This window comes from Pongo pygmaeus, chromosome 19, assembly GCF_028885625.2.
Source record: "Pongo pygmaeus isolate AG05252 chromosome 19, NHGRI_mPonPyg2-v2.0_pri, whole genome shotgun sequence".
Lineage (NCBI taxonomy): Eukaryota > Metazoa > Chordata > Mammalia > Primates > Hominidae > Pongo > Pongo pygmaeus.
This window is the reverse complement of record NC_072392.2, coordinates 82643499-82668933: the sequence shown is the minus strand read 5'-3', so window position 1 is coordinate 82668933 and position 25435 is coordinate 82643499. Positions and strand designations below refer to the sequence as shown.

Below are 25435 nucleotides of genomic sequence, written 5' to 3'. Positions count from 1 at the left end.
CCAGCATGACAACATGGAGGAATCTCAAAATAATTACACTGATTGAAAGAAGATAGACCAGGCTGGGCGTGGTGGCTCACACCTGTAATCCCAGCACTTTGGAAGGTCGAGGCGGATGGATCACGAGGTCAGGAGTTCAAGACCACCCTGGCCAAGATGGTGAAACCCCATCTCTACTAAAAATACAAAAATTAGCCAGGCGTGGTGGCAGGTGCCTGTAATCCCAGCTACTCCGGAAGCTGAGGCAGAGAATTGCTTGAACCTGGGAGGTGGAGGTTGCAGTGAGCTGAGATTGTGCCACTGTGCTCCAGCCTGGGTGACAGAGAGAGACTCCGTCTCAAAAGAAAAAAAAAAAAAAAAAGAAAAAAGACACACCAAAGATAATGATAATAATAATAAAAGGTACATACTGTATGAATCTTTACAAAATTCCAGAACATGCAAACTAATCAGAAAGCAGATCAATCCTTGCAGTGGGGAGGGTGCAGAGGACAAGGGAGACAAAGGGCACAGGAACCTTTTGGGGGTGGTGGATGTGTCTACTTCCTAGACTGTAGAGGTTGTTTCATCGGTATACACATGTCAACACTTTTCTGAGTGTATACTTTAAACATTTGCAGCTTATTGTATGTCAATTATATAATACTTCATAAAGCTGAACAGAAATTCAATTTCTTAATTAAAATTTTAAAGGTAATACTGCCCGGCATGGTGGCTCCCGCCTGTAATCCCAGCAGTTTGGGAGACCAAGGTGGGTGGATCGCCTGAGGTCAGGAGTTCAAGACCAGTCTGGCCAACATGGTGAAACCCCATCTCTACTAAAAATATGAAAATTAGCTGGGCATGGTGGCACATGCCTGTAGTCCCAGCTACTCGGGAGGCTGAGGCATGAGAATCACTTGAACCCTGGAGGTGGAGGTTGCAGTGAGCTGAGAGAGTGCCACTGCACAACAGCCTGGGCAACAGCGCAAGACTCCATCTCAAAAAAAAAAAAAAAAAGTGAAAGGGTAATACAGTTACATGATTTAAATAACAAAAGTACAGAAAGCCAGAAAGCTTTACAAAGAAAAGTCCCCAACTGCTCAGTTTCTGCCACCCACCCCTCTGCCACAGATAACAAGAATCCTTTGCATCTTTACTGGCTTTCTACAAGTTAATGTTTACCCTCCCCTACTGATCGTAAAGTATGCTAGTCTACCGTAAACAGCAAGTCAAACAAACGTTAATAACCTGAGAGCGTCAGGTAAACCCTGGACAGGCATGCGGTAATCATTTTTGCCTATTTCCAATTTCAGATACTTTTTCTTACATTATGGAAACTATCTGTTCATATTCTTTGCCCATTTTTCTATTGGATTGTTGGTCTTTTCTTTTTCTTCTTCTCTTTTATTTTCTTTCTTTTAATCAGGCAGCCTCCCAAGCCAGAGTAGCATAGACAGACTCCTGATCTTTTTCTTCTTAATTTATGAGTGTTCTTCACATACTAGGGAGGTTATCTCTTTGTCCATGATGTGAGTTGCAAACATTTTTTCCAGTTAGCAGTTTTTCTCTTGACTAATTTTTTTTTTTTTTTGGCAAAGCAGAACTTTTTTTTTTCATAAAGTACAATTTATCAATCAATTTTATGGCTTCTGGATTTTAAGTTTTAGTTAAACCAGCCTCTGCCATTCAAGGTTGTAAGGACTTCTTTTCTTCTTTTGTGTTTTCTTCTAGAACTTTTTTTTTTTTTTTTTTTGCGAGACAGAGTCTTGCTCTGTTGCCCAGGCTGAAGTGCAGTGGCATGATCTCGGCTCATTGCAACCTCTGCCTCCCAGGTTCAAGTGATTCTCCTGCCTCAGCTTCCCAGGTAGCTTGGACTACAGGCATGTGCCACCACGCCTAGCTAATTTTTGTATTTTTTAGTAGAGACGGGGTTTCACTATATGTGGGCCACGCTGGCCTTGAACTCCTGACCTCAGGTGATCTGCCCACCTTGGCCTCCCAAAGTTCTGGGATTACAAGTATGAGCCACTGTGCCTGGCCTCTTCTAGAACTTTTATGGGTTTATTTGTACATTCATATCATTGGTCCATTTGGAATGTATTCTGGTACACAGTGTGAATCATGGGATACAATTTTTCAATTTTCTAAAAAAAAACATTTATTTTTTAAATAAAGCTTTATTTTATCATGGTATCCTGAAAATATTAGAATCATTTATGAAGCAATTGCCACATTTTAGAAATTTACTTTGGAACTTGAGGGCACGGGGTCTGGGGTCTTGGCATTTATCACTATCATTTGAATTGTCGCTCTGCAAAAGGTGCTTACTCTGCAGTATCTAAAAGTTACCATTGAAGCCAAAATTTATTTTATTAATCATGGTGTTTCCTTTTTTGTTCCCACATCAAAATTTGGTAGATAGGTGAGGGTAATTTCCAGTAGGTTGCCAAAGAAGATAGCTTACAGTGGGGAATGGCGAGCACAAAACAACAGCAAATAACACAATGGAAAACATTCCTTTAGAAGTAAATGGGTAAAGTGTGTATTGCTGTTCAAGGCTCTTATCAAAACTTCCACTGAACCGTAGGTCAGAGAGAGGAATTGTTTTCTAGCTGGAAACCATTACTTCTTGGTTCTTGCCCTGAGGTAGAGGAATCTGGTTTCGATTGTGGCCAGTTTGTATCTGTCTTAGCTTTACCATGGGGAAGTCCTAGAGGGTGGCATTTCAGAAACAACATGGCACCCTTAAGGCAGTGATCATCTGATTCAGACAATACAGTAGCTTGTCTTCATCCATCTAGACAATCATCCATTGCACTGATGCTTTTTCATCATCTACTAGGTTCCAGGCACTGTCCCTGTCATCAAGGAGATTGCAGTCCATTTGGGGGAGGACAGGCCATTATGACACATCGTATAATAAAAGTGTCCGGCCAGGTGTGGTGGCTCACGCCTGTAATCCCAGCACTTTGGGAGGCTGAGGCGGGCGGATCACGAGGTCAGGAGATCGAGACCATCCTGGCTAACACGGTGAAACCCGTCTCTACTAAAAATACAAAAAATTAGCTGGGTGTGGTGGGGGGCGCCTGTAGTCCCAGCTACTTGGGAGGCTGAGGCAGGAGAATGGCCTGAACCCGGGAGGCAGAGCTTGCAGTGAGCCAGGATTGCGCCACTGCACTCCGGCCTGGGCGACAGAGCGAGACTCCATCTCAAAAAAAAAAAAAGGGGTCCGACAGCTGGGCCGGTGGCTCACATCTGTAATCCCAGCACTTTGGGAGGCCAAGGTGGGCGATCACCTGAGGTCAGGAGTTCAAGACCAGCCTGGCTAACATGGTGAAACCCCGTCTCTACTAAAAATACAAAAATTATCCGGGCATGGTGACACATGCCTGTAATTCTACCTACTTGGGAGGCCGAGGTAGGAGAATCTCCTGAACCTGTGAGGTGGAGGTTGCAGTGAGCCAAGATCACGCCACTGCACTCCAGCCTGGGCGACAGAGCAAGATTCTGTCTCAAAAAAAAAAAAGTGTCCGATAGAGGGAAAACCAGGGAGGTGAGGGGGTTGCAGAGGAAGGGCAGCTCAGTCTGGGGAAGACAAGGAAAAATTCTGGAGAAATGGATTCCTGAACTGAGTTAGGAAGGATGGGTAGGAATTTGCTTGGAAAGAAGTGGGGAAGGCATTCCAAGTAGGGGAGCAGCCCCGACAAAGGCACAGACAGATGAAGAGTGCTGGGAACTAGAAATTCTAGCAGCCATAATGCAAGTGCAAGGAAGGAAGTGGTGAGAGACTAGGCTTGAAAGGTAAGCAAAGGCTGTATTATGGCAGGCTGTAAATTGACTTTTTCTGGTCTCAAACAGAGGAGTGAAAGGAAATGATGTATATCTTTTTTTTTTTTGAGACAGTGTTTCACTCTTGTCCCCCAGGCTGGAGTGCAATGGCGTGATCTCAGCTCACTGCAACCTCCACCTCCCAGGTTCAAGCGATTCTCCTACCTCAGCCTCCTGAGTAGCTGGAATTACACGCATGCGCCACCACACCCGATTAATTTTTGTATTTTTAGTAAGGACGGGGTTTCTCCATGTTGATCAGGCTGGTCTCGAACTCCTGACCTCAGGTGATCTGCCCGCCTCGGCCTCCCAAAGTGCTGGGATTACAGGCATGAGCCACCATGCCCAGCAGAAATGATGTATATCTTAGAAAGCTCCCGCATAGTGGCCCAGTAGAGTACGCATTTGTTTAGGGGTGCAGGCTGGAGAGGGGCCTCTCATAGGGCTGCGTATGTCATCCACACCAAAGGCTGGGGAGAGCTTCCTAGTTCTATTACCAGATGGTGCCGCGCAGCTCCAGGCTGTTGGTGCCATGAACAAAGAATTGGACATGACACACGTACAAATAGGAAAGCAGCAAATCATTTATTAAGCACAGCGACACTCTCGGAGAGGGGTGAGTGGGCTGACCTGTGAGTGGTTCTCAGTGCCTGTTTGTTGCATTTTGTGGCCTTTTACATGTTTTTCCTCACTTGCTTAATGTCACTTGCGTTTCTCTTATTGTGCTTTCACCCTACTTTATTTCTTGTAAGCTAGTTGTTCAACCTTGTTTACCCCCACTTTACCTTTTCTGACCAAATTGCTCATCTTTACTTTTATTTTTTGCGACCAAATAGCTACTGGAAGTCCTTTCAACTTACCTCTCTTACCTTCCATGTCCCAACTTACTGCTTACTCCCTTATCTATTATATTACTTTTTGTGGCAATATTTGATTGATGTTTTAAATTACAGACTATAAAGAAACACCATAAAATATTAAGACAGTCTGAGAGATTTTGATGTGTTATTAATATCCACATGGTTTGCTTCTTTTCCAAAGACTCCCATAACTTTTGACTCTATGACTCTAACAAGTTAGATTTTTAGAAACTGATGCAAAGGGTCAGATTCTAGTAGTTTCTTTCTTTCTCTTTTTTTTTGAGATGGAGTTTCACTTCTGTTGCTTAGGCTGGAGTGCAGTGGTGCAATCTCAGCTCACTGCAACCTCTGCCTTCTGAGTTCTTCTGCCTCGGCCTCCTAAGTAGCTGGGATTACAGGTGCATGCCTTCATGCCCGGTTAAGGCTAATTTTTGTATTTTTAGTAGAGACGGGTTTCTCCCTGTTGGCCAGGTTGGTCTTGAACTCCCGACCTCAGGTGATCCGCCCGCCTCGGCCTCCCAAAGTGCTGGGATTATAGGCATGAGCCACCATGCCCGGCAGAAATGATGTATATCTTAGAAAGCTCCCGCATAGTGGCCCAGTAGAGTACGCATTTGTTTAGGGGTGCATGCTGGAGAGGGGCCTCTCATAGGGCTGCGTATGTCATCCACACCAAAGGCCGGGGAGAGCTTCCTAGTTCTGTTACCAGATGGTGCCATGCAGCTCCAGGCTGTTGGTGCCATAAACAAAGAATTGGACATGACACACGTACAAATAGCGAAGCAGCAAATGATTTATTAAGCACAGCGACACTCTCGGAGAGGGGTGAAGTGGGCTGACCTGTGAGTGGTTCTCAGCGCCGGTTTGTTACCTTTCATGGCCTTTTACATGTTTTTCCTCACTTGCTTAACGTCACTTGCGTTTCTCTTATTGTGCTTTCACCCTACTTTATTTCTTGTAAGCTAGTTGTTCAACCTTGTTTACCCCCACTTCTGACCAAATTGCCCATCTTTACTTTTATTTTTTGTGACCAAATAGCTACTGGAAGTCCTTTCAACTTACTTCTCTTACCTTCCATGTCCCAACTTACTACTTACTCCCTTATCTATTATATTACTTTTTGTGGCAATATTTGATTGATGTTTTAAATTACAGACTATAAAGAAACACCATAAAATATTAAGACAGTCTGAGAGATTTTGATGTGATATCCACATGGTTTGCTTCTTTTCCAAAGCATCCCATAACTTTTGACTCTAACAAGTTAGATTTTTAGAAACTGATGCAAAGGTCAGAATCTAGTAGTTTCTTTCTTTTCTTTTTTTTTTTTTTTTTGAGATGGAGTTTCACTTCTGTTGCCTAGGCTGGAGTGCAGTGATGCAATCTTGGCTCACTGCAACCTCCACCTTCTGAGTTCTTCTGCCTCAGCCTCCTAAGTAGCTGGGATTACAGGTGCACACCTTCATGCCCGGCTAAGGCTAATTTTTGTATTTTTAGTAGAGACGGGTTTCTCCCTGTTGGCCAGGTTGGTCTTGAACTCCTGACCTCAGGTGATCCGCCCGCCTTGGCCTCCCAAAGTGCTGGGATTACAGGCATGAGCCACCGTGCTCAGCCAGATTCTAGTATTTTCTACCATCAAAATATCTATTACCCAATGAAAAGTCCAAAGGCCAATCTTTTTTTTTTTTTTGAGACAAAGTCTTGCTCTGTCACCCCAGGCTGGAGTGCAGTGGTTCGATCTCGGCTCACTGCAACCTCTGCCTCCGGGGTTCAAGTGATTCTCCTGCCTCAGCCTCTCGGGTAGCTGGGATTATAGGCGTGTGCCACCGCACCTGGCTAATTTTTGTATTTTTATTGGAGACAGGGTTTCACCATGTTGGCCAGGCTGGTCTGAAACTCCTGACCTCAGGCAATCCTCCCACCTCGGCCTCTCAAAGTGCTGGGATTACTGGCATGAGCCACGACTCCCGGCCCCAAAGGTCAATCTTAAAGCTACAAGGTATCTTTTAAAAGGAGTAGGAATAACGTATTTTGAGGCTTGAAGGAGTAGGAATAGTGTATTTTTAGATTTGAAGCCATCTTCTAAAGGGTACGATATTGGGTTAACATGTCACTCCTTATCGCCATGGAAGAAGTTAATTCTATTCTTTTTTTTTTTTTTTGAGATGGAGTCTCACTCTGTTGCCCAGGCTGGAGTACAATGGTGCGATCTCAGCTCACTGCAACCTCTGCCTCCTGGGTTCAAGCAATTCTCCTGCCTCAGCCTCCTGAGTAGCTGGGATTACAGGGGTGCTCCACCATGCCTGGCTAATTTTTGTATTTTTTTTTTAGTAGAGACGGAGTTTCACCATGTTGGTCAGGCTGGTCTCAAACCCCTAACCTCATGATCCGCCCGCGTTGGCCTCCCAAAGTGCTGGGCTTACAGGCATGAGCCACCGCGCCCAGCCGTTAATTCTATTCTTACTGTTTACTCCCTTATTTCGTATGTTCTTCTACTATCTTACATCTTTTGCTTTTGCTATTGCTTAAGCTAGCCTACGCCCAAGGGTCCTCTTTGCCCCCTACTTCCTCTGCTATTCTCCGCCTCAGTTCCACTGCATTCCAAGCTCAGCCTGCCCCAGCAGCAGGTCTCTTTGACAAACCTGCAATTTTAGGGAAAAGTCAGCCCAAGAAAGGCAGGGGCCCAGAATTATGCTGTGTGGGAAAAGCCCTCTTTGATGGGGGAAGGGGAGGACTGGAAAAGCAGAGAGATCTTTCTGGATGTCCTGGGAGAGCAGCCTTTTGGGTGGTGGGTGGAGGCTGGAGGCAGGGAGGAATCCCCTCACCGTGCCATGAGAAGGGCCCCCAAACTCAGGAGACAGAGGGAGGGTCAAGAACGCCGAGGCAAATGTCACTTGTGCCGTGTTTTTTCCCTAAAGAAACTAAACAAAGCGGCTGCATTCGGTGGCCCCTCAGGAAGGCCGGTCATTTCCTGAGGAGATATCAGGCCAGCCCAGGCCCCATTGTTCCCGGTTTCCAGCCATGGCTGCCATTACCTGACCAGCGCCACAGCCGGTCTCTCTGCAGGCGCCGGGAGAAGTGACCAGAGCGGTTTCTGCTTTTCACAGGGCGGGTTTATCAACGGTGACTTGTGGGCAGTGCCTTCTGCTGAGCGAGTCATGGCCCGGAGGCAGAACTAACTGTGCCTGCAGTCTTCACTCTCAGGATGCAGCCGAGGTGGGCCCGAGGGGCCACGATGTGGCTTGGAGTCCTGCTGACCCTTCTGCTCTGTGAGTGTTTACTCTGTTTCCACATCACTTTAACTCCATGAGCATCGAAGCTTCTGGAATCAACATGTTTCTTCCGTTTCTTGCAGGTTCAAGCCTTGAGAGTCAAGAAAACTGTAAGTCTGATGTTTCCACTGTAACAGATGTTTCTACCTGGCTTCCTCCTTTGTCTTCTGTGATGCCTAAAACGCATGTCAAATTGCTGGGGTTTGATACTTCTAACAATTAACGAAAAGATTCCAATTGAGAGCTAAAGTTTATTCCATGTGGGCATTTTTAGAAAGGCTTAGATCTAAGCCAAGTTCTGGTCAGTGTGTTTTAGAAGTAGCATACGTTTCCTTGGCTGGTCTGAAGGTAGTGGGTTATCTTGATGAATTGTTTAGTCAGTTACAGATCAAACTCCATGTTCTTTTTTCTGTTCTCACGACTACTCTTGACTAGTCTAAAAATATATTAGGTTGTTGCAAAGTAATTGTGGTTTTTGCCATTACTTTTTTAAAAAATGGCAAAAAACACAATTATAAGTAGCACACATTTTCTTTTTTTTTTTGAGACAAGTGTCTCTGTTACCCAGGCTGGAGTGCAGTGGCGCAATCCCGGCTCCTTGCAACCTCCGCCTCCTGGGTTCAAGGGATTCTCCTGTCTCAGTCTCCTAAGTAGCTGGAATTAGAGGTGCATGCCACCAGGCCCGGCTAATTTTTGTATTTTTAGTAGAGACGGGGTTTCACCATGTTGGCCAGGCTGGTCTCAAACTTCTGACCTCAGGTGATCCGCTGGCCTCCACCTCCCAAAGTGCTGGGATTACAGGTGTGAGCCACCGCGCCCGGCCTCACATTTTCTAGATTCCAGTGCATTGCTGTTTTTTGGGATGGGGAGGTGATTTTTCTTTTAATGAGCAATTCCATAATTAGTTTTTTGTTGTTTTACCATAATGGCTTATTTAAATATTGTAACCTATCCCCAACTGTTTTTATTTGCAAATGAGATATAATTGATTTGTTAGACATATGAAGACAGATCCTAGTTTAAATTGTTGCTACTGTTTTTACTCCTAAATGATAAAAATCACACACTGGAGCTCATTTTCCATTCACCTGTGAGGCTACAAGTATATCTGTAATATTTTGTGTTTGCACAAAGGGAAGCGGGGTGCTGCCTATCTTTGAAGCCTGGTTTATCTTCCACTTTACAGCTAATTTTGAACCTTTGTCTTGAGATGAGAGGGTTTTGTTCTGCTTCTTCTGGGACCACATGAATGAGGGGGCTCAGTAGTGTCCCAGGGCTGTGAATAGAGGGAGAGCCCACAGAACCCTATTTCCTAGTCAGAAGTCACTGCAATTAGCAAAGAATGGAGGTGACTGGGTTGCAGGCAAATTGCACAGCTCTTTGGAGGTGAAGTTAGCTGGTGAGTCAAGCCTCAGAGCAGTGGCCCCAGGCTGGGGAGGGCTAGTTGGCCACTGGCAAAGCCGCTCTGCCAGGCTTCTCTGCTCAACTGTACGGTGCTTCCTTGGGCATTTGATCCCCATGGCAACCCATGGAGGCAGGATATCCATAATCTTCATAATTATCCTGCTGGACTGATGGTGTCACCGAGCCTCAGAAATAACTGATTTTACCAGCCACGTTGGCTCCCAGCACTTTGGGAGGCCAAGGTGGTCGAATCACTTGAAGCCAGGAGTTCAAAACCAGCCTGGCCAAAATAGTGAAACCCCGCCTCTACTAAAAATACAAAAAATTAGCTGGACATGGTGGTACATGCCTGTAATCCCAGCTACTCGGGAGGCAGGGGCATGAGAATTGCTTGAACCCGGGAGGCAGAGGTTCTGTGAGCCAGGATTGCGCCACTGCACTCCAGCCTGGGCAACGGAGCAGGACTTTGTCTCAGAAAAAAAAAAAGAAAGAAAGAAATAACCGATTTGTCCACGGGAGAGGCAGTTGGCTGGACACTGGGACTGGAACTTCCACTCTCTGAAGCCGCACCATTTGTCTGGAGCCATAGGCCTGACTCAAGTCTTTTAGACCAGTTTTACTTAAGCTCTTTGAGCTATTTTCCCAATCTGTAACATGGGGATGATAAGAGAACTTCGTGGGCATGAAGTGGGTGTAAGGTTGAGACTGGATAAAAGGAGGTGATTCATTGGCCCCCGCCTCGCGGTGATTGATAAATGACAATGGTGTTTACTACACGGTCCTAGCCCACCTTTACAACTGTGGCTCCTGCCCCACCCACTCTCCCTTTGTCCACCCCAGCCCTCGTACCCTCCCAGGCCACACCCTTTGGGCCAGACTGCCCTGCAGACGCTCACGCTTTGGGGTCCCTCTTTTTCTTACCCGCAACATCCTGCTTCCCAAAACCGTGGTGCTCTCCCCTCTCCCCCTCCACCCCACATGGAAGTCAATTGCTCCCTCCTTTGGGTTCCTAGAGAATGAATGTTCTTTGTACCTTCAGGGAAGACGTTGGAACTGCAGAATGTGGCACAGGGAGCGACTCTCCCACTGCCTTCTCAGGCCTCTGCCTTGTTTTACACTCGAGGAAACAGACCCGGAGGCCACAAGGCACCGAGCAAGCAGGGTGAACACTGGGGGTGGGCAGGGCGGCGGCTGGAACCAGGTCTCCATTCCTTAGGCCCCCCAAGGCCAGCATTTGCAGTGCATGGCCTGCAGGCTTGCTCCAAGTCTCCCGCTCTGCAGCTGGGGTCCTGGGACAGCCTCGGCCCTTTCCCTTCCTTCCATCTCAGGCCTCTTTGTTCCCCTCCAGCCCGCACCTCACTGCAGCTGCCTTGCCTCAGGAGGTGACTGCTGCTCCATCTTCACCCAGAAAACAGTCATCTGGAGGAACTCCCTCAACTTCTCGCCTGGGCCTGGCTGCAGGCTTATCAGCCTCCCCACCCATCCTCTCGGCTTCCCTCCCGGCCTCGGAGGACACGTGCACCCCGCTCCTCAGCTGATGGGGGCCAGCCAAGCACCTAGGCTGAGACCCTTCCTCACCCCCAGGACCCCACACCTACGTGCATTCATGTCCCTCTCCCCTACCACCACTTCTAGAATCTCTATTTCTGCTTCTGGCTCTGTTCTCTCAGTGAATGGGAACTCTTTTTAGGAAAAAGAAAAATCACACGCAGACACACCCCCCCAGCCGTTTATCTCGTGTCCCCCTCATCTGGCCTTTCTAGTTTCCTTTCTCAGTTGAACCTCTCTGAAAGTTAGTTTATAATCTGTCCCTACCCCCCTCACCTCTCAGACACGCCTCACCTCCCAGCAGCCTGGCCTCAGGCCCCACTTCTCCGGCTGTTGGGTCTTCTCTTGCTGAGGGGTCACCAGGGACCACCTGATGCCAAAGGCAACGGACACTTCCAGCCCTCGGCTCCCTGTACCCCTTTCCTGCCTTTGACTTTTGATCGTGCCCCAAAGCCTCCCTCCTTGACCTTCTCCATCCTCTACCCTGCTTTGTGTCCTCCCTGTCTAACAAACCCTCCTCCTTCTGCCCCATGGCTGACTTTGGACTTACTTTGTCTTCTCCTGGAGTCTGAACCCCGTCCTGGTCTCTGCAGGCTCCTGGTCTTATCCTTCCTGGAGACCAGCTCCCCTTTCAACACCTCCACATTCCCCCCTCCCCTAAATCCACACTCCTCCCACCTTCACAGTCCAGCCCTGACCTCTGCCCTGAGCCTCCAGTTAACACAGGCTGACTTTGATGTCTCCTCCCGGTCCTCCTACTGGCGCCTTGCACGCAGCTGCACCACCGTCACTTTGTATTCCTTCCTTATCTTTTTCTGTTTTTATTTGTTTGTTTTTTGTGTAGAGACTGGGGTCTCATTTTGTTGCCCAGGCTGGTCTCGAACTCCTGGGCTGAAGCCATCCTTCTGCCTTGGCCTCCCAAAGCTCTGGGATAACAGACATGAGCCACCACACCCAGCTGTGTGTGGCATTTTCTATTTTAGTTTGGTGGCACACACATCCTCCTGGGAATCTAATCCAGGAAGTTTATCTTCCATTCTTTCAACCCCATATCCAATCAAACAAAATCTTTTTTTAAATTGTGGTAAAATACAAATAATATAACATTTATTATTAGTGACATTTAGTACATTCACATTGTTGTGCAACCATCACCATTGTCTAATTCTAGAACATTTTCTTTCTTTTTCTTTTTTTTTTTTTTTGACAGAGTCTCACTCTTGTTGCCGAGGCCTGGAGTGCAGTGGTTGGATCTCAGCCCACTGCAACCTTCACCTCCCAGATTCAAGCAATTCTCCTGCCTCACCCTCCTGAGTAGCTGCAATTACAGGCATGCACCACCATGCCCGGCTAATTTTTGTATTTTTAGTAGAGACAAGGTTTCCCCATGTTGGCCAGGCTGTTCTCAAACTCCTGACCTTAAGTGATCCACCTGTCTTGGCCTCCCGAAGTGCTAGGATTCATTCTAGAACATTTTCAACACTCTAGAAACAAGTCCTGTTGAGTCCACTCAAGAGATCCCGAGCCTATCCTTCCCTCATCCCCACTGCACCCGCCTAGCTCAGGCCTCATCAGCTTTCACCTGAACCACTTCCAGGCTGTTTACTGGCCTCGGGTGCTGTCACACCCCTCCTGACACCTCAGGTCAGGGCCCAGCTTGTCAGCACAGCAGGCCGGCCCTCCATTCTGGCACCACAGACCCAGCCACCTGGCCTCTCTAGCCCCACACTCTGGTTTCTCTAATGGGTCATGCCCAGAATGCATGGATTTCTTACACCCCTGTGTCCTGGTACACGCTGTTCTCCTACCTGGAGCACCCCACTGCCTGTCCTTGGCCTGACAGGCTCAGTTCAGTGGTCACTTCCTTCAGACTCCTTGACCTCTCCTGGGCAGCCCTTCCTCTTGGTGCTTACTGATATCACTGGAGTCCAGCTATGTGGGCCCCACCAACCTTTGCTGTTTGGGACAGCAAGGATGATTCCTTATTTACTCTGTCAGCCCAGCACTTGGCACAGGTGCTCGATACATGTCTCATGGATGGGAACTTGAACTGAACTTGGAGATGCTTGAGATTCGGGTAGGAAGATGGTTCAGTGTGCTCTCTGATGAGCACAGAAGTTCATCAGGGACTCTATGCTTCGTGGCTCCCATTAATTTTCCTGACAAGGGTGGGCAGCCCCTCCTTCTCCTGTACCCTCCACTTTCTCCCTGAGTCATTTCCAGGTTGAGGGCCAGGTGGCTGGCTGACTCATGGTGCCGCATGTTTCCAGGGAGCACCACCATCCACTGATGAGTGGCCTTGAGGTCAAGGTCCCACTGTTTTTAGCATGTTGGGGTTTGGCACTGTGGTCACGGGCTGTTCCGTGGTGACTTTCCAAATTTGGATCCTTCTCCGTCAACCTTCATCTCCCCAGGTTGAAAAGATCTGACCTCTTTAGGCTGTCCCACAGCCCCACCCTTCATCACAGTAGTCCTGAACCTTTTTGGGTTCAGTAAGGAAATCTGTGGGCCCTCTCTCCAGAAAAAGCACACATTTGCACACAATTGGAGGTAGTTGATGAGGCTCCTAACACCCACCCATGCACCTCCCAGGGGCTGTGTCCCCCAGGTTGTGAACAGTCACTCTGTGTAAATAGTGAGACCTACAGGCAGTAATTCAGTTTGGCTGTGCTTGGCTGATTTATTTAGAAAGATAATGTTTTCCATATTATCAAAACAAGAATCAGGCAGAGACTTTTGAAGTTTGGTTGCGTGGTATATTTGTTACCTTTGCTGCTTAACAATTTACCTAAAACTTACTGGCTTAAGATAACACAGATTTATTATCCTGAAGTTTCTGAGGGTCGGGAATGCAGGAGTGGCTGAGTTGGGTGGTGCTGGCACCAGGTCTCATTAGATTGCAGATAAATTGTTGGTCAGGGGTGCAGTTATCTGAAGGCTTGACTGAGTCTGGGGCATCTGCTTCCAAGCTCACTCCTGTGGCTATGGGCTGGAGGCCTTAGTTCCTCATCATGGGGACCTTCCACAGGGCTGCTCATGCCATGACTGCTGGCTTTCCCTAGAATGAGGGATCCCAGACAGGAGAGAGAGTGATCAGGCTAAAAGCTGCATTGTCTTTTATCACCTGATGGAGTATTTTGTTGGTTGATGTTAACGTGGGAGGCGACCACGTGTAAGTGTGATGAGCAGAAGGCAAGGATCATTGGGGGGGCATCTTGAAGGGCAGCTACAGCAAGGGAGGTGGTGGTTGTTGTGGCAGTGAAAACTAGGCCACTGTTCTTGTTGTTTTGTCAATGATATTTGTGTTAAGATGAAGAGCTGAGACTCATATCTTGATAGATTTTATAAAATGCTTTTCCTTTTTCCATCCTGCCCTCTCTTCTCCCTTGTCTGTTTGAGCTAGCCATGGGAATGTGGTGTTCCTGCCAGTGCATCCATTGAGTTCATTTATTGTTAATTTATTTATTTTCTGAGATGGAGTTTTTGCTCTATTGCCCAGGCTGGAGTGCAATGACGCAATCTTGGCTCACTACAACCTCTACCTCCTGGGTTCAAGTGATTCTCCTGCCTCAGCCTCCTGAGTAGCTGGGATGACAGGTGCCCGCTACCGTGCCCAACTGATTTTTGTATTTTAGTAGAGGCGAAGTTTCACCATGTTGGCCAGCGGGTCTCGAACTCTTGACCTCAGGTGATCCACCCACCTGGACCTTCCAAAGAGTTGGGGTTACAGGTGTGAGCCACCACACCCGGCCGAGTCTGTTTATTTGAGCAGATAATGTGTGTTAGAGTTGCTTAGAAAAACAAGATGATGGAAGTGCCCCATGCTAGTGGGTACCATCCCTGCTGAAAAAACCACCGCTTGGTGCGTTAGCCAAATTTGCTTTAAAATTGTTTTTTAAAAAGGGAGAGCTTTTATAAAAATCAAATGAACTAGGACTGGTCAGTGGGAGGCTCACGCAAGGGTTGTGCTGAGGCTGGAAGGCCCAGAGTAGGAAGAGTTGTGGAGCGCAGACTGAGCTCTCCAAGGGCGGACACTGCCAGCCTCACTGTTCTCTGAACCCCCAGTATGCGGGACAGTGCTTGGCACAGAAAAACCCCCTTAAATGTTTGCTATGAATTGTGCTAAGGAAGAAGGCAGAGAATGTCAACCAGGGGCCAGGCACTGGGCAGTATATACATGGCCCCTTCTGTTCCCTCAGCCACTTTGCCGCAGTCACTGTTTAGGTTAAAGATACCAGAGAAGGCAGGTATTCATGTTTCTACTTTGTAGGCGGAGACGTGGTGGCCCAGAGAGGTTAAATAACTCCCGAGATCACCCAGCTAAGGACTGTGGGATCAGGGGTTTGAACCTGGTATGTCTGACTCCCTTCTGTACCCAGCACTGTCTGCTGGTCTAGGGCATAACCAGCCAGGGATGGGCAGCTCGTTCAGTAAACAGGAGAGCAGATGAATGACTCGTGTGGAGAGCACGCAGTAGAGTGAGCAAAACTGGGAGGCTGGAAAGTTGCTTTAAATTAACCTGAAAATGTTTAATATGCTTTTTATTTTATTTATTTTTTTTGAGATGGAGTCTAGCTTTGTCACCCAGGCTGGAGTGCAGTGGCGCAATCTCGGCTCACTGCGATATCCGCCTCCCAGGTTCAAGTGATTCTCCTGCCTCAGCCTCCCGAGTAGATGGGATTACAGGCGCTTGCCACCACGCCTGGCTAGTTTTTGTATCTTTAATAGAGATGGGGTTTCACCATGTTAGCCAGGAGGCTGGTCTCGAACTCCTGACCTCAAGTGATCTGCCCACCTCAGCCTCCCAAAGTTCTGGGATTACAGGCATGAGCCACCACGCCCAGCCTTAAATATGGTTTTTATTTGGAAAAAAAAAAATCCCTAGAAACATGGAGTGGAGACACAGCTTTAAAGCTCTGAATAGTTGATTTTCAGCTCATGCCTGTAATCCCAGCACTTGGGGAGGCTGAGGCGGGATGATTGCTTGAGGCCAGAAGTTTAAGAATAGCCTGGACAACATAGTAAGACCCCATCTGTAAAAAATTAAAATTAAAAAATAAAAAAAGAGTTGACTTTATTTCTGTAACTGGAAGAATCTAGCTAACATTTCTCAAGCACTTTATAGGTGCCAGGAACTCTACTTTAAGTACTTAAACTCAGGTTCTCATTTATACTCACATTCCTTGTGCCTATTGTATGGATAAGCAAACTGAGGCTCAGAGAAATTTAGGGACTTTCCAAAGGTCACACAGCTTTGTTAGTAGCAGAGATGAGATTTGGCCCAGGTCTGGCTCCATGCACTTGATTTCTGCTCTTTAGTGTCTCCTGGTTGAGTCACTGGAATACACAGCATAGCTTAAAATGAAGGAGGAAGTACTGAAGAGATAATGGAAGGAGACCTAACTGTCTCTGAGAGGGAAGAGAGTGGTTGGGAGGGAACTATATTAATTGAGGAGTGCAGAGAAATTAATATGGTCCAAAGAAAAAAGCGTTTTTTTGAGATGGAGTTTTGCTCTTATTTCCCAGGCTGGAGTGCAATGGCATGACCTTGGCTCACTGCAACCTCTGCCTCCCGGGTTCAAGCAGTTCTCCTGCCTCAGCCTCCCAAGTAGCTGGGATTACAGGCACCCACCACCACACCCGGCTAATTTTGTAGTTTTAGTAGAGACAAGGTTTCACCATGTTGGCCAGGCTGGTCTTGAACTCCTGACCTCAAGTGATCCACCCGCCTCGGCCTCCCAAAGTGCTGGGATTACAGGCATAAGCCACCGTGCCCAGCGGGTCCAAAGAAAATTTTGCGTCAAGAGCTCATCCAGCAGGCTCCTTAAATCAGGAGCTTGTAAGTTGAACATAAAGACAAAAAAGGGAGTTCCAAAGAGTAACGCTGTGGGAAGTGACTTGAATTTAAACCATCACCTTGTTTCATCTCATGGACTGGTCAGACACCATTTTTGTTGTTGTTGTTGTTGTTGTTGTTGTTAAATTAATTGCTCAGAATATAGCAGCAGGCGCAAATTGTGGTACTCGTTTTAAAATTGAAGATTACATTTTAAATTACCCAACAAAGGCCTAACTTTGTTAAAAGAGAGGGAAAGGACGGGTTCTGCCAGTATCTCTGGCCAGCTAGCTAACTAACTTTTTTCTTATTCCAAAAAAATGACTTGGGACCACTTATAAAAATTATGTATTGTGGTTCGACAAGATACAATTAATGAGGAAATCAGGATGAGAGAAAAATAAAGGCAGGGAAATAAAGCTATGGCCCATTTAGCACAAAACACATCCCAAAGATTGCTAGAAGCAGAGGTGAAATTTTGGCTGTGTGTTAGCAATCAAAGCAAAAAGAGGAACAAGGTCCATTAGAACATTCTCAGAATCCACAAGATAGAAATGAACCAGTTGTTCAGCATAAACACAGTGTTTCCTGGTGCTGTTGGAACACTTTGTGAAATTAGGGACAATATCTCATCAACATCCCAGACCAACATCCCCAAAGACCATTTCTTAATAGCTTGCATCTGTGCTTCTCCCTACCCCATAGCCCCTCCCTCCAGAGATGACCACTATGCTGACTTGTAAAATATTAATCTTATATCCAGCCACCTTTCTTTTTCATTTGTTTGTTTGTGTTTTTGCCGACAGAGTCTTATTCTGTCGCCCAGTGCAGTGTTGTGATCTCAGCTTAATGCAACCTCTGCTTCCCAGGTTCAAGTGATTCTCCTGCCTCAGCCTCCCAAGTAGCTGGGATTACAGGTGCATGCCACCATGCCTGGCTAATTTTTGTATTTTTGATAGAGACGGGGTTTCACCATGTTAGCCAGGCTGATCTCAAACTCCTGGCCTCCCAAAGTGCTGGGATTACAGGTGTGAGCTGCCATTCCTGGCCTTATCCAGCCACCTTTCTAAACTCATATTTATTTCTAATAATTTGTCTGTAGACTCTTTGAGGTTTTTACATATCATGTCATCTGTCTTTGAGAGTTTTAAACATTTGACTGCTCTATTCACTCAAAAATTTAAAAAAATTCCATGACTGCATTATTCATACTTCATGGAGATAGATGGGGGGCTAAGAAAGCATACCAGACATAGTCACTTTCAATCCCAGGTCCAAATGCTGGATAGGTAGCTTCCTTGAGAAGGGGCATGATAGAAATTTCTGGGGGGACATGTAGGGATTTGGGAAAAACACCTGGTTTTATGGTCATGGGCTCTCAGTACGTTTTTTTCCAAATCCCCTATAGATCAATTACTTTTTCTTTTCTTTTTTTATTTATTTAATTTTTTTTAGAGGAGTTTTGCTCTTGTTGCCCAAGCTGGAGTGCAATGGCGCGATCTCAGCTCACTGCAACCTCTGCCTCCCGGGCTCAAGCGATTCTCCTGCCTCAGCCTACTAAGTAGCTGGGATTACAGGCATGCCACCACACCCGGCTAATTTTGTATTTTTAATAGAGACAGGGTTTCACCATGTTGGTCAGGTTGGTCTCAAACTCCTGACCTCAGGTGATTCACCCACCTTGGCCTCTCAAACTGCTGGGATTACAGCCATGAGCCACTGCGCCTGGCCTCTTTTCTTTTTTTTTTTTTTTTGAGACAGGATCTCACTCTGTCACCTAGGCTGGAGTGCACTGGCATGATCATGGCTCACTTCAGCCTCGACCTCCCAGGCTCAGGTGATTCTCCCACCTCAGCCTCCTGAGTAGCTGGGACTACAGACACATGCCACCATGCCCGACTGATTTTTTTGCGTTTTTGTAGAGTCAGGGTTTTGCCATGTTGCCCAGGCTGGTCTCGAACTTCTGGGCTCAAGCTATCCTCCTGCCTCAGCCTCCCAAAATTCTGGGATTACAGGCGTGAGTCACTGCACCTAGCTTCATCCATATTTTTTTAGCCATGTATAGAACATGAGATGTTTGAAATTGTTTTCTGACAGGAATTTGGAGAGTGAATATTTTATGGTGCTGATTAAACCCAGATTCGTGTGCTTGGAAAAGAGAACCACAGGGAAGATAGTGAGTGCTTTGAGATATGTCAAGGGGTGTAACTAGGACCACAGGTGGGCTGCAGAAGCACCTATAGGCATTGCCAAGAGGATCTCCAAAAAGCAGGCCACCCTGGTCTGCTCTGAAGTTTGGACACAAGTCCTGACCCATGGGCATGGTTCAGGATCTTCTAGCCTGGAAAATTTTCAGGGCAGTTGCCCACAACCAACCAACTGACAAAAACACAGCAATAGCTAGAGAGCACCCAGTTTTAAGCAGTCTACCCTTCCGTCAGCCTGCTACTGTGAACGAGCCTCAATATGTGATCTGTAGTTAGCTGAATTCTATTGACAGCCTATGGTTACTGGATATAAGCCAATTCTGTTCTGGGGACTTCGGCCAGAAATGACACAATTGGCCAGTTGACCGAGAGCCTAGTTCCTAGCAGAGATTGGATAGCTGGTTGAGCATTGTGGCTGTTTTGGGTCTTGACCGGAGAGTCCTGTCTTTGGCAGAGGGGAATCTGTAGTCTTTGCTTCTTGGTAGCAGGTGAGGCTGAAAATGCAAGTAGCAAGCTAAAAACTGGTTTCAAGTCCTCCCCATCTGGTGAAACCTCAGAGCCCATCAGATAGAAAATGCCAGCTGGGACTGTGCTAATTCGGTAAGGCCTGGGTGGAGAAGGAGGGCCTGAGCACGACCATCTGGTTTCGGAATAGAGGTAGCGGTCATTTATTAAGCACTTAATGTATATCGGGCACTGTACAGGAGACGTTCTGGCTGTTCTCCTGTACATTTCCTGCAAAGACCTAATGAGATATGATTACTCCATCCTACAGGTAAGGAAACTGAGCTCAGAGAGGTTAGCTGCCCAGGGTCACACAGTAAATGATGAGCCAGGACTTGAACACTTGACTGCTTGAATCCTGTACTCCCTCCAGGGGCCAAGATGTGGCAGCTCACAGGATGCCTACATCTTTTTTTTTTTTTCTTTTGAGACAGTCTCACTCTGTCGCCCAGGCTGGAGTGCAGTGGTGCGATCTCACCTCACTGCAACCCCCGCCTCCCAGGTTCAAGTGATTCTTGTGCCTCAGCCTCTCAAGTAGCTGGGATTACAGGCCTGCACCGCCACACCTGGCTGGCTAATTTTTGTATTTTTAGTAGAGAGGGGGTTTCACCATGTTGGCCAGGCTGGTCTCTAACTGCTGACCTCAGGTGATCCACCCCGCTTGGTGTCCCAAAGTGCTGGGATTATAGGCATGAGCCACCATACCTAGCTCTACATCTTTATCATACTCTGTTCCTTTGCCTTGGTGGGAAAAGTTGCAGCTTAGTACCAACTGCCTCCTGCTTGAGCCACTACGCACAGTTACTATCAGCCTGGCCCTGTAGGCATGTAGGACCCCTGGACTCAATACTGCATAGGATGGGATAAGACCACATCTGATGTGGTGAAGGTCACCGGGATGATGTTGTTTCTGAGATAACCGGTATGTCTGCCTTCCTTCCCTTTGCATTTAGCTTTCACAATCAACAGTGTCGACATGAAGAGCCTGCCGGACTGGACGGTGCAAAATGGGAAGAACCTGACCCTGCAGTGCTTCGCGGATGTCAGCACCACCTCTCACGTCAAGCCTCAGCACCAGATGCTGTTCTATAAGGATGACGTGCTGTTTTACAACATCTCCTCCATGAAGAGCACAGAGAGTTATTTTATTCCTGAAGTCCGGATCTATGACTCAGGGACGTATAAATGTACTGTGATTGTGAACAACAAAGAGAAAACCACATCAGAGTACCAGGTGTTGGTGGAAGGTGAGTCCTTGGAACTGAGCACAGGCAAGCAGATGGAGCATAACACATAGTGGCGTGAATAACAGCTGTGAATGAATAGTGACACTGGACTTAACTCTCCACCCATCACCCTCTCATTCATCTGCCTGGCATTTTCCTTACCTGGATACATAAGCACTAGACATATTCTCAATAGTCTAGGTCCTCCCTCCCTCCCTCCCTCCCTCCCTCTCTCCCTTCCTTCCTTCTTTCCTTCCTTCCTTTCTTCCTTTCTTTGATGGAGTCTCACTCTGTCACCCAGTCTGGAGTACAGTGGTGTGATCTCGGCTCACTGCAACCTCTGCCTTCCAGATTCAAGCGATTCTCCTGCCTCAGCCTCCCAAGTAGTTGGGATTACAGGTGTGCGCCACCATGCCTGGCTAATTTTGTATTTTTAGTAGAGACGGGGTTTCACTGTGTTGGTCAGGCTGGTCTCGAACTCAAGTGATCCACCTGCCTTGGCTTCCCAAAATGCTTCTTCATCTCATCTCATAAATTAAAATTTCTTCTTCAAGACTCAACTCAATGATGTCTTCTCTTTCCAAAACAAAATTCATCTACCCCAGGGTGCCAGTCAGTACAGCTCTGATGCTCTCTCTACATTCAGTGGTATTTGTGTGTATAAAGGCCACAGCGGTATGTTAAGACACTGTGTATTGCAGTCACTCTGCCTGGGTTTCAATCTAGGCAAGTCCATTAACAGCTCTAAACTCCAAAATCCTCACCAGTAAAAGGAAGAATAACAATGATATCCAGTTCAGGCAATTATTGAGAGGGTTAAAAGGTGTCATGTGCGTAGAGTGCTTAGCAAAATTTCCAGCACCCTAGTGAGTTCCTAATAAATGGAAATTTATTTATTTATTTTGAGACAGAGTCTTCCTCTGTCGCCCAGGCTAAAGTGCAATGGTGCAACCTTAGCTCACTGCAACCTCTGTCTCCTGGGTTCAAGCGATTCTCCTGTCTCAGCCTTCCAAGAAACTGGGATTACAGGCATGTGCCACTGTGCCTGGCTAATTTTTTGTGTTTTTAGTGAAGACGGGGTTTTACCATGTTGGCCAGGCTGGTCTCGAACTCCTGACTTCAAGTGATTTACCAACCTTGGCCTCCCAGAGTGTTGGGATTACAGGTGTAAGCCACCATGCCCGGTCCACAAATATCCTATTTCACTCAGTATTGCCATCCGTTCTTACACATCTGTCTGCTCTTCTGGATAGTGCAATTGTAAAGACAGAGATGGTGTTTGGTTTATTCTTATATCTTGAACAATGAATCTGGCTCATAGTAGGCATTCAGTCAATGTTCATGGAATAAATTAAAGTCAGTCCTAGCCTGTGGCTGCATTCAATAAAGGGTAACAACAATCACAGTGACACTGGCAAATACTGGCTACCTTTCCCCTCTAAGCATCACCTGTTGGGAATCTGATTGTGTCCTCTTCTCAATAGGATTATAAACCATTGAAAACACCAAGTACATCTTGACCATATTTTATTTTTTTAATTAATTTATTTTTTGACTTATTTATTTATTTATTTATTTTGAGACAGAGTCTCACTCTGAAGCCCAGGCTGGAGTGCAGTGGCACGATCTCAGCTCACTGCAACCTCTGCCTTTGGGGTTCAAGCAATTCTCCTGCCTCAGCCTCCCAAGTAGCTGGGATTACAGGCGCCTGCCACCATGCCTGGCTAATTTTTTGTATTTTTAGTAGAGATGGGGTTTCGCCATGTTGGCCAGGCTGGTCTCAAACTCCTGACCTCAGGTAATCCACCTGCCTCAGCCTCCCAAAGTGTTGGGATTACAGATGTGAGCCACCTTGCGTGGCCTTGGTGGTGATTTCTGTGATTTTGGTGCACCCATCACCCGAGCAGTGTACACTGTACCCAATGTGTAGTCTTTTATCCCTCGGCCCCTCCCACTCTTTCCCCTGAGTCCCCAAAGCCCATTTTGTCATTCTTATGCCTTTGTTTCCTCATAGCTTAGCTCCCATTGGGCATATTTTATGTTTTTTTCTTTCTTTTCTTTTCTTTTTTGAGACAGGGTCTCTGTTGCCCAGGCCGGAGTGCAATGGGATCACTGCTCACTGCCGCCTCAACCTCCTGGGCTCAAGCGATTCTCCCACCTCGGCCTCCCAAGTATCTGGGACTACCAGTGTGCACCACTAACTACTCCTGGCTAATTTTTAAATTTTTTTTGTAGAGATGGCATTTCACCGTGTTGCCCAGGCTGGTCTCCAACTCCTGGGCTCAAGAGATCCACCAACCTCGGCCTCCAGATTTTATATTTTTCAAAGTACCTAGTACTGTGCTGGGCACATACCTGTTCAGTTATTACCTGGTAGGTCGCACTGGGTATTCAGAGAACAAAAAAGAGCCCTCTCATGGGTCAACTATAGTCACTCAGTGGAGGGAGGCTTGTGTCTCTCAATCAGGCTGATACTGACAGACTTTCTCTTTCCCCATAGGAGTGCCCAATCCCAGGGTGACACTGGACAAGAAAGAGGCCATCCAAGGCGGGGTCGTGAGGGTCAACTGTTCTGTCCCAGAGGAAAAGGCCCCAATATACTTCACAATTGAAAAACTTGAACTAAATAAAAAAATGGCCAAGCAAAAAAGAGAGAAGGCTTCTCGGGACCAGAATTTTGTGATTCTGGAATTCCCCGTTGAGGAACAGGACCGTGTTTTATCCTTCCGATGTCAAGCTAGGATCATTTCTGGGATCCATATGCAGACCTCAGAATCTACCAGGAGTGAACTGGTCACCGTGACGGGTCAGCGTCCTGCTCCCTTCCTCATCGTTCTTTGTGGTTTCTGGTTTGGTATGGGGAGAAAGAACCCAGAACTGGAAAGGGGCTGCTGTTCTCAGGACTTAAGACCTGTTCTTAATCATTTCAAGCCAGTATTTTTCAAGCTTTTTTGACTGTGATACAGTTAAATTGCATACAATTTTTCAAACAAGAGTTTCACCAACAACACTTTACTCTTAAGATATATGATGCTTTTTGTTTGTTTGGCTTGGTTTTTTTTTTTTTTTTTTTTTTTGAGACAGAGTCTCACTCTGTTGCCCAGGCTAGAGTGCAGTGGTGCGATCTCGGCTCAGTGCAGCCTCTGCCTCCCGGGTTCAAGCAATTCTTATGCCTCAGCCTCCGGAGTAGCTGGGATTACAGGCATGCACCACCACGCCTGACTAATTTTTGTATTTTTAGTAGAGATGGGGTTTCGCCATGTTGGCCAGGCTGGTCTCAAACTCCTGACGTCAGGCGATCCACCCGCCTTGGCCTCCCAAAGTGCTGGGATTACAGGCGTGAGCCACCACACCCAACCTTGTATGTGTTTTTGAGACAGGGTCTTGCTCTGTTGCCTGAGCTGGAGTGCAGTGGCATGATTTCATCTCACTGCAACCTCCGCCTCCCAGGTTCAAGCGATTCTCCTGCCTCAGCCTCCTGGGTAGCTGGGATTACAGGGGCATGCCACCGTGCCTGGCTAAATTTGTATTTTTAGTATAGACAGGGTTTTACCATGTTGGCCAGGCTGGTCTCAAACTCCTAACCTCAGATGATCCACCCACCTCGGCCTCCTAAAGTGCTAGGATTACAGGCATGAGCCACCGCAACCAGCCTATTTCAGTCTATAAACACTGGCCATGACGCACTACACTGATGCATTATGTGATCTGTAGTTTGGAAGCCACTGCTTGAAGCCATCGAGGGTCAGACACCAGGAAGCTGGGTTTGGAGGGGATCGGGAGGAAAGAGGGGCCAGGTCCTCAGCCTTGGCCTCCTGTTGTTCAACGTAGATTTGCTTTGGACCAACAGCAAACAAATGAGGTGAACTGGGAAATGCTCCCAGGAGAGAAGGAGGCAACAGCAGAGGGAAGCTGGAGAGTGTCCAGGACATACAGGGCTCTAGGACAGGTAGTCACCCACTCCCAGGACCCGGTCTCATTTGCCAAGCCAGGAGAAGTTAGGGGAAGGCACACCCATGTAGATATTTGCAAATGTTTCCAAAGTAGGAAACTTACAGTTTGTCATAAATGGTCCCCTTCTTTTGGCATCCCACTTTATCCTGCCATTGTGTGTATGTGTGTCTGTATGTTCTATTATCTGATTATAAAATCATGTGTGCTCTGGGTAGAATTTTCAGACAAAAGAGCAGGATATAAAGTATGTATATAAAGTGACAATCATTCATAATGCCTCTACTTAGAGAAAACCACACATGATCCTCTAGACTTTTTCTACATATATTTATATATCATACACACACCCAGCCACACACACACACACACACATACACACACACACACAGAAAAAACAAAAAACATCTTTTGTTTTTACAAAAGATGGGGACCTATCCCACTATTTTACAGCTTTTTAAAAACCAGACAAAATCTTATGGACTTTTGTCCATATGAAGAAATATAGATCTATCTCATTTTAGAACTCAGAACTGGACTGTAGGGATGGGCCATCTCTGCAACCCTCAAATTCCTGGGCTCGAGTGATTTACTTCATCTTCTGTTGATGGATATTTAGGTATTTTTCTGTTTTTGCTATTACAACAATCCTGCAGTATAGATATTTGTACTTGCAACTTGTGTACTTTGGCAACTCTTTTACTATTATTATTTATGTGGTTAATTCTTAGCAGTCAAATTGTTGAATCAGATGTTTTGTGCATTTTCTTATTTATTTATTTATTTATTTATTTATTTGAGACAGAGTTTCACTCTT

The 25435-nt window shown here is 46.6% G+C and overlaps 1 protein-coding gene across 5 annotated transcripts in view; it reads left to right on the top strand.

Annotated features, from left to right (window-relative positions):
• PECAM1 (platelet and endothelial cell adhesion molecule 1) overlaps positions 1 to 25435 on the top strand; it is a 93049-nt gene that overhangs the window by 19997 nt on the left and 47617 nt on the right. For 2 of the 5 annotated variants that reach the window (XM_063656301.1, XM_054459019.2), the window contains exons 2-5: positions 7778 to 7939; positions 8026 to 8052; positions 20395 to 20688; positions 23168 to 23473. In XM_063656301.1, coding sequence (XP_063512371.1) covers positions 7876 to 7939; positions 8026 to 8052; positions 20395 to 20688; positions 23168 to 23473 — 691 coding nt within the window. In that variant the 5' untranslated portion in view covers positions 7778 to 7875. Of the gene's footprint in view, positions 1 to 5386; positions 5496 to 7628; positions 7940 to 8025; positions 8053 to 20394; positions 20689 to 23167; positions 23474 to 25435 lie in introns of those variants that run through there. The other 3 variants (XM_063656302.1, XM_054459021.2, XM_063656303.1) reach the window with 3 other exon arrangements.